We start from the raw sequence: 13681 nt of genomic DNA on the forward strand, positions 1-13681 counted from the left end.
CAGGTACTAATGACTATGAGTTTAATTTTCTCTCTTTTTGGGCTTAAATACCCTTTTGTTCATCCATAAATAAATCTTTGGTTATGCTGAAGGCTGTAACAAGTTAGTTATGGTGGTGGATTGGAGACTCGGCTTGTCTACTATTTTCCCCTCATTTATCATTGAATACATTGTGTTATTGGACCAATCATTTGTTGGTTGAATGACTTATATATTTATTCTTCATGTGTGTTTTTCTAATTGTGTTAGTGTCTTGTGTGTTATTATTGCGTGCAAAGTGTATCTAAATAATGAACTGTATGTCTTTCTACTAAAAGAATTCTGTAATTGCATCATAATGTGGCACCTTCTAAAATCACTTTGTTGTTATTATTTTTAGTAAAAATATATATATATTTTATTAATTAAATAGTATATAAATACTAATCATAATAATAACTTCATTGATCATTATTATTATTTTTAAGACAGAAATACATATAAGATGATGAATAGAGTTATAAATTATAACACCACTTTCTAATAAGGGCACAAAAAATGCACAATTCCAAGCTATAACCACTTATAAAAGATGAAAAGTATTAAACATGAAGTTGATTTTCGTAGATGTTTTTGTATTTTTCAAAGAAAATTTCTAATATTAATGAAATGGGCTTATCTCACGAGAAGAGACGAGGAAACAAGAAGAAAGTCAACGAAGCAGAACTTCCTTGCTGTTTCTCTCAAGTCTATACCAAAACAAGTTGTAACATACATATATATATATATAATTGCCATCTTCCAATTTACGCAATCCATTGACATTCATAGATAAATGATGACTCTAATCAGCTTCACAAAAAAAAAAAAAAAAACAGTGAAGATGAAGACAGATTCGATTATCCTCATAGCATTCGGTGGGTACGCCCTTGCCGTTTTAATATTATGTTGCCTCTGGCCGAAGCCAGGCAATCGGAAAAACAAGCTAACACGTAATTATCAGGCAAGGAGGAGTACTTTTACGGCAGCTCAACCAAGTAATAATATTAATGGCGACGTTGAAGGGGAGAAGAATAAAAAACTTGGCAGAAGCGACAGTATTAGAGATGGTGGACTGGTTATATTCGTTGGAGGTGGACTTGAAGCCGAGATAGAAGTGTCGGCGACAGCTGCTGGTGGTGTCGAAAGTAACGAAGTGGAAGGTGCGGGAAGTACGGGAGATGGTGGAGAAGGCGGTGGTTGTGGAGGCTGTGGAGGATCATGCGGAGGCTGTGGAGGTTGTGGAGGATGTGGTGGTGGAGATTGAATTGTTCTGACTTTTATTTAAAGTAAAATTAATATATATTATGTTGTACTTAATATATATATATATATATTGTAGAAAGAAAAAAATATATATTTTAATGTATATATATATTGTACTCTCAATATATACATTGTAGAAAGAAAATTTTCAAATTTTCCAACTTCAAACTGAAGACAGAAAGGAAAACTGTTTTGTTTAATATGATCCAATTCATTGAGTCTAACTGGATTTGATTTTTTAAGTACAAACTCAATTATAAACTTTCGATCTCAGCAAAATTACAAACTGAATGATAAACATTCCTAAACCCAGGGAAGTTATATTAATCGTACATTGAAATAGGTGAGAATAAACAAAACAACACTGAGCAGAAATGGATTCCAATACAGAATGGATTTCAAAAAATCTCGTTAATGGTTTGTCCTCAGTTAAAACACTCAGCTCAAATATATTATAAAGATCATTTGTTTGTCAGCATGCAGCTGGTTCCATAGGATACTATTCGATTATAATCCTTATGTGCTTTTTAAAGTTTTTTATCCAAACTTATCTATATATGTACAAGAATGACAAAGGTTTGTAATTCTTGAATGGTTGGATAATTTATACTCTAAATTTATATATATATATATATATATATATATATCTACAAGCTCGTTTTCTGATCGTTAGGAATAGAGGAGAAGAAGAAAATTTTCTGATATATATTTTTGATATGATTTGGGCAACACTCACTTTATACAACTTGTACAATAGCATAAGGAAAAAGACAAAATCAGTTATGATTAACAAACTAACTAATTAAAAAGTTTAAAATCAACTAATTAATGATTAATCTTAATACTCCCCCTCAAGATGGAGAATATAAATTTATTGTACTCATCTTGTTCAGCAAATTGTCAAACTGTGTAGGATGAAGTGCTTTTGTCATTAAATCCGCAAGTTGATTACGAGTGGATATATGCATTGTCTTCAAGGTACCATCTTGAATTTTTTCTCGGACAAAATGACAGTCGAGTTCAATATGTTTTGTTCTCTCATAATACACTAGATTTGAAGCAATGTGTAGAGCTGCCTGATGATCACAGTAAAGCAATGCAGGATCTTGATGTTGTACCTTTAAATCTCGTAACAAATTCAAAATCCACATAATTTCACATGTAGTATTGGCCATGGAACGATACTCGGCTTCTGCAGATGACCGAGATACAACTTGTTGTTTATTTGATTTTCATGAGACTAATGAAGGTCCAAGAAAAACACAATAACCAGTTAGAGATCTTCTAATATCAAGACATGTGCCCCAATCAGTATCAGAAAAAGTCTTAATTTAGATGGTAGATGATGAAGGAAGGAAGAGACCCTGTCTAGGTGTTCTCTTGATGTACTGAAGAATCCGCAAGGCAGCCTGAAGATGACTGGTCCTGGGAGCAGTTAAGAACTGACTTAGTTTATTGACTGAATAACATATATCAGGACGAGTGATGGTCAAGTACAACAATTTTCCAATCAGTCGCCGATAACTAGTGATATCACGCAGAGGTTCTCCATCGTCTTTGGATATCCTTTGATGTGATTCCATGGGAGTAGATGAGGGCTTATAACCAAGGTACCTAGTTTCAGTTAATAGATCCAAAGCATATTTTCTCTGACATAAGGTGATTCCTGTGTCATTTCTTGCAATTTCAAGTCCAAGAAAGTATCAGAGAGTTCCCAAATCTTTCATCTTAAATTTCTGTTTGAGTGTAACTTTGAGTTCATTGATGGCATGATTATCGTTACAAGCGATGACAATATTATCAACATACAACAACAATGCTAGAAAAATATTACCCTGATGCTTGACAAACAAGGAGTGGTCACATTGTGACTGATGGAAACCTTCGTGAAGTAATGCTTGTGAGAACTTGTGAAACCACTGTCAGGAAGCCTGTCTCAACCCATAGATTGACTTGTGTAGCCGGCAAACAGGTTGATGTGGAAAAATCTCCCCCTTTCGAGGAGAATATCCTGGAGGAATATTCATAAAAACTTCTTCTTGAAGGTCACCATGAAGAAAAGCATTAGTGACGTCTAATTGAGTCAGACTCCAACCATTAATAGCAGCTAGTGAAAGCAAAATTTTTACAGTAACTAATTTTGCAATTGGAGAGAAAGTGTCAATGAAATCAATACCAAATTGTTGTGTGTAGCCTTTAGCAACCAGACGGGCTTTGTATCGCTCTATGGTCCCATAAGCTTGATATTTAACTTTGTAAACTCACTTACAATCAATAGATTTCTTCCCAGGTGGAAGAGATACAACAGACCAAGCATTATTGTTTTCCAAGGCACGTAGCTCCATATTCATAGCGGTCCTCCAAACGTCATATTGGACAGCCTCGAAGAAGGTGGTAGGCTCAGTGTGGGAGGAAAGAGCAAAAATAAAGTTGTGATATTGAGGGGTAAACTTTGTATAAGTAAGGAAGGAAGAAATGGGGTAAAGTGCATTTATATCTGTATGGTAACAGTGATAGTCAGACAGATAAAAAGGTGGTCGTGTGAGACGCAGAGGTCGAGGTGGTGGGATTTGGATAGTGTCATGCGGTGGGTTGAAAGGTGAATCAAAAGAAACCGATGAGTGTGTAGGTGTGTTGAGAGGAAGAGGTAAGACACGATCATGAAAAAAATCATTGTGAATGGGACTAGGTGAGTGAGATGAAAGAAATGGAAAGATATGTTCATGAAAAATGACATTTCGAGAGATGATGATTTGATGGCTCTCAATGTCGAGAAGTTTATATCCTTTGTAACCTGATGGGTAACCAAGGAAGACACAGGCTCTAGAACAAGGTGAAAATTTATGGTGATGACTATCGAAAGTTGAGCAATAGCATAGACAACCAAAGGTACGCAAATGTTTATAAGATGGTTTTTTATTAGTTAATAGTTCAAAAGGGGTTTTGTTAGATAACAAAGAGGAAGGTGTACAGTTTATCAAGTAAACAACGGTCAAGACGTAATCGTGCCAATAGACAATAGGGACTTGGGATTGAAATAGTAAGACACGTGCCACATTTAAAATGTGTTGATATTTGCGCTCGATAACTGAATTTTGTTGAGGAGTCTCAACACAGGAATGATAAGAAATAATACTTTTGGACTTGAAAAATGCATAAAAATTTAATTCATGTGCATTGTCAGATCTCACAGATTTAATGGGAATTTGATATTGGGTAAGGATGAGAGTATAAAAGTTAGAAAAAATAGTAAGAACATCCGACTTTTGACGAATGAGATACACCCAAGTAGTGCGAGTGCAATCATCAACAATGGTAAGAAAATATTTGTATCCCTCAATAGTAGATGTAGAAAAAGGGCTCCAAATATCAATGTGGATTAAATCAAACGGACGAGCAGATAATTTATTGTGAGAAACAAAAGACAATTTACGTTGTTTAGCCAAATGACAAATTTTGCAATGAGAAATATTCGAAATCTGTAAACCTTTATTAATGTACTGAAGTTTGACATTGGAAGGATGACCTATTCTAAAGTGCCATAGGCTACTTTTAGAATTAGTGGAAATAGTGTTAACAGTGGAAAAATGAAAAGACCTAGTAATTAAGTAGTAGAGGTTGCCAATGCGTTTACCATTCCCAATCAACAAGTCTCGAGTGTGGTCCTGGATGACACAAGAGTGAAAAAAAAAATTAACTGTACAGTTGTGTGCGATGGTTAACATGCTGACACTGACAAGATTAAAAGAAAAGTGAGGAACAAATAAGACATCATGTAAGGTTAGGGTGTCGGTGAGTGACACATTTCCAAGTTGAGTGACTAGCACTGAACTCCCATTTGGTAAAGTAAGTGGAATAGGTTCAACATGCTTAAGGGTGGTGAAGAGGGTAGGTGTGCAACATATGTGATGTGTGGCTCCAAAGTTAATAATCCAGCATTTAGAGGTAAGTGTGTGTGTGAAATTGGAAAGGCAGAAGGGGATTGGTGATATACTTGCCGCGTAAAGGTCAGAAATAGTGTTGTTGATGGGTGGAGAGAAGCTGTCCAACGAGGTGGCGCAATACGGTTGGTGGAGCCGTGTTCTTAGGTGGGCAATAATCTCCTGGATTTGTGACGTGCTCAGAGAGTCAACCGAGGCAACGGAATCAAGCATCGGCAAGCAGGCAGTGGCGGAGGCGAAGCTCTGCGCCTGTCGCACAAGAGGATGCGTGCCCGAGGAAGAAGGAGAAGAGATGTGTACTGGAGGATTCGGTTCGTGGGTTGAGACCCGGTTTGCAGAAGAGAGAGTGGACCTGGATCCAGACCCAAATGAATTAAATGATTTAGTGCCAGGAGTGGGCCTGGATTGGGTTGGAACATGACGGGCTTGGGCTTGAAACCTGGTGGATATCTATGTAACCGGTAGCATCTGTCCACAGTGTGGCCCATGAGCCCACAGTGTGAACAGGTGGATCGTCTTCGACCTTGAGCTAGGGCAACAGAAGAAGTAGACCCCGCAGTCGCCTCTATGCATGCGTTGAAGCCAATCGCACGGTGCCGTTCTTCTTGCACCACCAACGAGAAAACCTTCAAAATGGATGGCGAAGATTTCATCATCAAGATTTAAGCCCTAACAGCCGCGTAGGAAGGATTCAAACCCATCAAAAATATCATCACAAACTCCTGCTCTTGATAATCATTCCAAGCCTTCATGTTGCTACAATGGCAGGTTGGGACTGGTTGGTAAGTTTTGAGTTCATCCCAAATGGTTTTCATTCGTGTATAATATGCGTTGATGCTGAGTAATCCTTGAACGAGGCTGTTCATGCTCTGCTTCAGCTGGTAGATGCACGGAGCATTGCTTTGTTGATAACGGAGCCTCAAATTTGTCCAAATGGATTGTGCATTCTCATGGTATAATAAATTGTCAGTTATTTCCTTTGTTACAACATTCAACAACCAAGAAGTCACTATGCTATTACATCGTGACCAAGCTCCGGCAGTGGAATCGGTACTGTTCGGTTGGTCGTAAGTTCCATCTATGAAGCCCAGTTTATTTTTAGCATTCAAGGCTATTCTGATTGCTCTCTCCCATATGTTGTAGTTGTTGCCATTGAGAAGGTTGGACACATCGGCACTGTGAAGGAAGAAGGGATTTTGTGAATCATCTGATGGCTCTCTAGCCATTGAGGATTAAAATTTCAAGCTCAATCACTGAGCTAAAGATTTTTTGATTAAAAGAACGAGCTTTGATACCATGTTAGGAACAGAGGAGAAAAAGAAAATTTTCTGATATATATTTTTGATATGATTTGGGCAACACTCACTTTATACAAATTGTACAATAGTATAAGGAAAAAGACAAAATCAGTTATGATTAACAAATTAATTAATTAAACAGTTTAACATCAATTAATTAATGATTAATCTTAATACTGATTAAACGTAAACCATATAAAAAGAATTATAAATGTTTGTAATTCTTGAAGAGTTGGATAATTTATAGATTATATATATATATATATATATATATGTGCATGTAAAGTTCAATTTTTTTGTAAGTTTAATCGTAACCCAAGGTTTGTAATTCTTAAATAGTTGAATAATCTATATTTTAAAGTTATATATATGTATATATATGTATATAAATTTTATTTTTTAAAGTTTAATCGTAACCATTTACGGATGGTATAAAGATTTTATATTTTTTTAATGGTTGGATAATCTATATTTAAAATTTTTATATATACGTACATTAAGTTGATTTTTTTAACAGTTTAATAGTAACATACACCGAGAGGGATAAAGCTTTGTAATTGTTGAATGGTTAAATAATCTATACTTCAAATATATATATATACATATATATATATAGACATTTTATGCAGAGCCTATTATTAATGAAAATGGCTTATGTCACAAGAAATAGGAAATAATAATAACGCAAGAGAAAAATTCCTTGTGCGGATTCAAAGTCAACTAAACATGAAAACTTCCTTCATGTTTCTCTAAAGTCTACGGAAAATAACATGTAAACTTACAAAAAATTTCTTTTTCACAGAATTTATTATTTACGAAATTAAACTACATGCATATATAAATAGAAAAGGGATAACACTAACGGAATTCAGCTCTGAGTAGCTACAAGAAAAAAGCAATATACATACATACATATGTGCATAGTACATAAACACAATGAAAGCATATGCCATTGTCCTCATAGTATGTGGGTCTGTGGCTGCAGCCATGATCATCTTATGTTGCCTCTGCAAGTGCAAAGGAGGCAGCCGTAAAGGGAAACAAAATCAAGTAAGATCAACTCGAACAGTGGCGTCGAAACAAAGTTATGTAACTCGTGATCTTGAAATTGGCGAGACTAAACAAAGCGGTGATAAGCAGAGTGGTACTAGAGATGGTGGGATAGTTATATTGTCTGGAGCTGGAGCTCAAACAGAAGCACCAGCTCCTAAAGCTACTAAGGGCGGCGGTAATAGTGGCACCAGCGGTGGTCATGAAGAACATGGAAGAGGTGGTGGCGGTTGTGGAGGCTGCGGAGGTGGTGGAGGCTGTGGAGGTGGTGGAGGATGTGGAGGTTGCGGAGGATGTGGAGGGTAAGGTGGAGAGTGAATCCATGACTTGGCCAAGTTCTCCTCCACATGCATATATATATATATAAATATACGTATAATGTATGAATATTACTATATCACGTACTTCATGTCGCTCGTCGTTGTGTTGCCCCTTGTATTTTCTGTTTCTCTTTGTTTTTTTTCTTTCAAAAAAATGATGTTGAGTGGGTTGGTCCTGTCCTTAATCTTGAAATGTTTGAATATAGAATAAATTGTATTAATCACAAATCATAACTACATATATAAAAAGGAAGTTCGTTCAACATGCATGCAAATAAATTTTTGATGATGGTTGTTGGTATTTCATCCTGGAGATGATTGGAGTGGTTTATTATGTTTAAAGATTTTCAAGTATATTGGTTCTTGTGAATATGCTGCTCTGGTGGTTTGGTTAGTTTGGATATAGGAGTGTCCAATATGTGTTTATATATATATATGTGTGTGTGTGTGTGTATATATGTTAGTATGGATTTAGGAGTGTCCAATATGTCCGGTATGTGTTTTGGGTAATTTTGGGCTCTTCAACCTTTTCTTCTGCTTACTATACATACATACACATATATACTTGATTTAAGGAGTCCAAAATAATAAGAGACTAGAACTAGAATGGAACTGACCAGTATCCTTCGGTTCAGAATCTCTTGGATCAAGAACCGGCTCACATGAGGACTAGGTCTGTCTGATCCAATTTTCTGATATAGCTCGAATTTTGTTCGCTCTTAAAGAGAAATCATAACCAATTCTCTAATATTTTGAGTGGTTAGGAGATAAAGAATGATCCTCATCAAATAAAACCAAGACAATTTTTTTGTTTAGCTTGACATGTTACCATGTTTATAAGAGTAAATTATATGAATTTATTTGAAAATCAAAACGCACTTTAAGATTTCACACATATGACATGTATACATATATTTATAATAATATTGTAACACCTAATTATTTTTATTTTATTTTATTTTTATTAATTTTATATAAATATAAAATATGTATTAATTGAATTGAATTTAGTTTAATTTATTTTAATAATAATAATAATAATAATGGGTAAAAATTATTTAGGGACTTAATTGAAAACAATTTTTAAAAAAAAGTGTTGAAAATTTGAGCTCTGAGGTATTTTTGAAAGAAAAATCGAAAACCGGGAGTCAAAATACAATTTTAAAAAGTTGTGCCACATCAGCTGCTCGGTCAGCAGCCCCGACCAACCAAGACGCGCCAGGTGGCAGAGACGCTGACGCGAGAGGCCACGCGGGAGGGAGTCACGTGGGCGATCCGCGTGCGCGCGATCGAACGGCTGAGATCCGTTTTCGCGCGCACGGACGACCCAGATAAAAAATGCGCAAGGGCGACCCAGATTGCATCGCGTACGGACGGTCCAAATTGAATCACGCACGGACGGTCCAGATTGAATCACGATGAACGATCAAGATTCACTCCCTATTTAATCGCGATCGGACGGTCCATATTAAAAGCGATTGATGACTCAAATCAAAAGTAGATGGGTATAAATAACCCCATCCGCACCCAAACCCCAACCCTAGCAGCCAGAGCCCCTCGCTGGAGAAGACAGCCCAGCCGTCGGGGAGCCGACTGTCGCCACCCGCCGCCATACCAAAGCAATTTTCAGCCGCCAAACGAGGTAAAAAATTCTATTCTTTGCTCAGAATTTGATTCTAAACCCACATATGGCCAAATCGGAGTGAAAGCACCGGCCAATTGGCCAGAAAACGCCACCGAAGCTTAGCGGCGCTGCCGCGGGGTGTTTCAGTTTTTACCTCCGATGAGGCCCTTCCTGATTCCCGTTCGATGTGATTTTTCCACTATTGTGATCACCGTTTCCTCCTCTACAGGTTGACCGGAGCAAAACACCCAACTTCATAGTGAGCCGGAGGAGCCGCCGCACCGGAGAGCCCCACCACCGGTGAGTTTCAGTTTTCTATGTTTTTCTGGCCCACCGAGGGCCCTAAGTGTATTTTCTCACAGGAACCGATGCAAGTTTGGCTGAATTCGACTGAAAACGGCCAAAAACAGCTAACTCGAGTCGGATCGCCGCTGTTTGCAGCGTCGTCGTCGCTGAAGCACGGCGGAGCCGCTGTGCCGGAATTTTGAAATTGACCGAGTAGGCCCTGAGTCTGATTTTTTGGGTTATTTGGGACATGTGTAGGTACCATAAGCGTGTTTTAGTTTCCGAAGAAAAAATTCAGAGAACCTAGGGGCCGCCCGTAGGCGCAGTGACAATCTAGTTTTCGGCGTCGTATTAAGTAAGGACTCATCTTCTCTATTTCCTATCATAGATGTGAAGTTTGAATAAATAATAATATTGTATTTTGTATAAATTAAATAGATATGCATAATTAATTATGATTGCTAATGGAGCCCGAACCAGACATTATTCTTTGTCGATTCCTGTTTGATTTATTTTACAGTTTAAATGTATTATGGTATCTAACTTATCTATTCTATGGTTTTAAATGCATGCATCACTTACTTCACTATTGTTGATTTGGTGACGGAGATTAAGGACAAATAGGAATGGGACGTGATCTGATAAATGGATAAAGTGACAGCCTCACTAGATATCCTGGGAGATGGTGGACGGACCGGGTTCATAGGGAACCCCACCGTGAACGTCGTCTCATACCGAACGAGATATGGAGACTTGGTCATTTGACGCTCACACTGGACGGGGTATCGGGACGGCCCGCTTCACCCTCATACAGGACGGGGTATGGGGACGGTCCTGGAATTAAGACTGTTAAGAAGAAGGTTCATGTGTAGTGGGGATACCCCTATAGATCCCCATGGATATTAGTGGGCTGGTAAAAACGAGAAACGGTGATAATCAGTTATTGTTAATGAATATAAATTTATGATGTATTTTATGTTACTGATTATGCATGAAATTGTGATCTGTATGATGTTATTGTCTTTATAGGTTGTTTTCACAGATTCTCCAAGGGTAAGAAAAAGGGTAAGTGGTTTTATTTTAAATAATTGTATTGGTTTATAATTTGTGATCCACTGATTGTTTTTGTTTTCTACCAACCTTTACTTCTGTGATGGTCATATAGTGTGATGTCCTTACTAAGCTAGTGTAGCTCATTCCTTATTTAATCATTTCAGATCAGGAGGACTTGGTTCCCGAGCTTGATCCACAAGAAGACGGCGAATAGATCTAGATGCTTTATAGTTTCTTTTATTTTTCTCATTTTTCGTATTTCTTTTAGAGAACTTATTCTGTGATATTGTTTAGTACTTTTAAGTTATTGTGTAAGGGATGTTAACCTTAATATTTTATTTCGCTTCCGCATTTAGATTATTATATGTATTTTCTTTTGAATTTTCGGAGCCGTTACAAATATAATGGCAAAAGTGACAAGTATATAAAATGGTCTTCAAACTAATAACAGATGAAATAAACAAGGTATGAGTTGATTCAATTGAAAGTGTGGGGGATAAATTTGAGAAGATAAAATTATACGAGGTTACATGTAAATATAGACATCTATTTGTATGTGTGTATTTAAATATGTAGAGAGGACTACTTAACCAATATGTAAACATTTTTTTGTTCATGGATTGCAACCCCTTGATACTTTGTTAAAGAAAAAGAAACAGACCAAATTGATTCAATTGCTCAAATCCAAGGGCACTTCTATTGTGGTGCCTACCTGGACCTGAGGATACAACAAAAAGGTCTCTGAATCATCATAAAGTTTCTCATATTTCATAATAGATGCCTTTCTACTTCTCATACCCGACTGCCATAAAGGTTTGCATTTGTTGAATATGTTTAAAGAGATATGCTACCTTAATTTAATACTTTGTTAAAAAATAAGAGAAATTAGAAAGAAAAACTAATAAAAACACTCAAGTTTTTATTTGTGGTTATTGTAAAAAAATCTTCAAGTAGATATATATATAGAGACTGATACAACTCTTAAAATTTCAAATACATGAATGACAATTAACTCTAATTTATAAATCATAACTATCTAGGAAACTTAAAAGATTCATCGAAATTTAATTCATTAACTATAATCGACAAAAATTAAAAAACACACATTTATATCGTTAACTCCATAGTTAAGTCTCAATTATTATTTTTAACTCATTAAAAGATAAAAAATCTCTTTAACTTGCAAATCATTATTTCTAAACTCTTCCTTAATTTGAAATTTTCATTTTCATTCTAAAATTAACATGTAGTCTTTGAAAAACTTCAAACTTAAGTGACTTAGGTGAAAATATCCGCAACTTGATCCTAAGTCTTTACGTACTTAAGCTCAACTTTTTTTTTTAGCAATGCAATTCCTAATAAAATGGTACCTTATATCTATATGCTTGCTTCATTTACGAAGAACAGGATTCTTAGCAAATGATTGTGTGAACTTATTATCAATAGAAATTTCAATAACTCCCTCTTCTATCAAATTAAGTTCCTTCAACAACCTTCTAAGTCATATGGTATGACAAGTGCAAGAAGTTAAAGCCACATATTCAGATTCACAAGTTGACAATCTAATAATGGTTTACTTCTTAGAACTTCATATAATTGCGGAATCACCCATAAAAAAGACAAAACCAATTATACTTTTTCTATCATCAACATCTCCAGTAAGATCACTAGCACAAAAGTCCTATAAATTTGAAATCATTAGATGATGAATAAAATAACTCAAAATTAATAGTATCTTTAAGGTAACATAGAATTTGTTTTAGCAACATTTATGTGGGAGATGATAAGAATTTCCATAAAATAACTAATTAGCCCAACCGCAAAAAAGATATCGAGTCTTTTAAAAATCAAGTATCTTAAATTTTACATAAGATTTCTAAAAAAAGTTTGATCGACCTCTTCCCCATTATCAAACTTTGATAACTTGACTTCACATTCCATATGCTTATTCACAGAATTGTAATTCAATATTTTGAATTTCTCTAAAATTTCTTTTGCATAGTTTTCTTAAGCAATGAAAATGTCATATTCCATTTGTTTTACCTCAAGACCCAAATAGTAAAACATGAACCCAATATCTATTATCTCAAATTCAAGTAACATGGTTTTCTTCAATTATTCAAACAAACTTAGTTTATTGTTAGTGAAGATGAGATCATGCACATATAGATAAATAAATAAAATATCACTATTAGCATGATACTTCACATAAATAGCATATTCATGAAGACAACGAACAAATCCATTATCTTCAAAATACTTATTTATACAGTTATCTATACCCTTGACGCTTGCTTTAAACCATACAAAACTTTCTTCAATTTCAACACTTTATCTTCATGCCCTTTAACCATAAAACTCAATGGTTGCTCTATATAAATACTTTCGATCTCAGCCAAATTACCAATTGAATGATAAAAAATACTCCTAGACCTAGGAAAGTTCTATTAATTGTGATATTGAAATAGGAGAGAATAAATAAAAAAAGACTAAGCAGAAATGGATTCCAATGTAGAATGGATTCCAAAAAATCTCTTTAATGGTTTATCCTTAGCTAACTCAAATATATTATGAAAATTATTCTATACATATGTATGTAAAGTTTATTTTTTAAGTTTAATCATAACTTATATAAGGAGAGTGATAAAGGTTTGTAATTCTTTAATGGTTGGGTAAACTATACTTTAAATTTATATATATATATATATGTACATAAAGTTTCTTTTTTTTTTGGTTAATTGTAACCTGTATACGGAGAGTGAAGAAAGTTTGTAATTCTTGAATAGTTAGATAATCTATGTAATATCCATCTAAAAGAAAAGAAAT

The 13681-nt window shown here is 35.3% G+C and overlaps 1 protein-coding gene across 1 annotated transcript; it reads left to right on the plus strand.

Moving 5' to 3' along the window:
* The first annotated feature begins 675 nt into the window (after nucleotides 1-675).
* On the plus strand, nucleotides 676-8163 carry LOC148266481 (uncharacterized). Its single transcript, XM_088219112.1, has 5 exons — nucleotides 676-1282; nucleotides 2198-2262; nucleotides 5409-5634; nucleotides 6104-6178; nucleotides 7448-8163. Exons 1-5 carry the CDS (start codon nucleotides 815-817, stop codon nucleotides 7877-7879), a joined length of 1266 nt encoding a protein of 421 aa, XP_088075238.1. The 5' UTR covers nucleotides 676-814; the 3' UTR covers nucleotides 7880-8163.
* The last annotated feature ends 5518 nt before the right edge of the window (nucleotides 8164-13681 follow it).

This window comes from Carica papaya, chromosome 4, assembly GCF_054855325.1.
Source record: "Carica papaya isolate Zhongbai chromosome 4, ASM5485532v1, whole genome shotgun sequence".
Lineage (NCBI taxonomy): Eukaryota > Viridiplantae > Streptophyta > Magnoliopsida > Brassicales > Caricaceae > Carica > Carica papaya.

Coding starts and splice junctions, on each gene's coding strand:
- LOC148266481 (XM_088219112.1), top strand. CDS start 815: ATGATGACTCTAATCAGCTTCACAAAAAAAAAAAAAAAAACAGTGAAG. Junction 2,263..5,408: donor ATATATGCATTGTCTTCAAG/GTACCATCTTGA, acceptor TGACGTGCTCAG/AGAGTCAACCGAGGCAACGG. Junction 5,635..6,103: donor CAGGAGTGGGCCTGGATTGG/GTTGGAACATGA, acceptor GCTCTGCTTCAG/CTGGTAGATGCACGGAGCAT.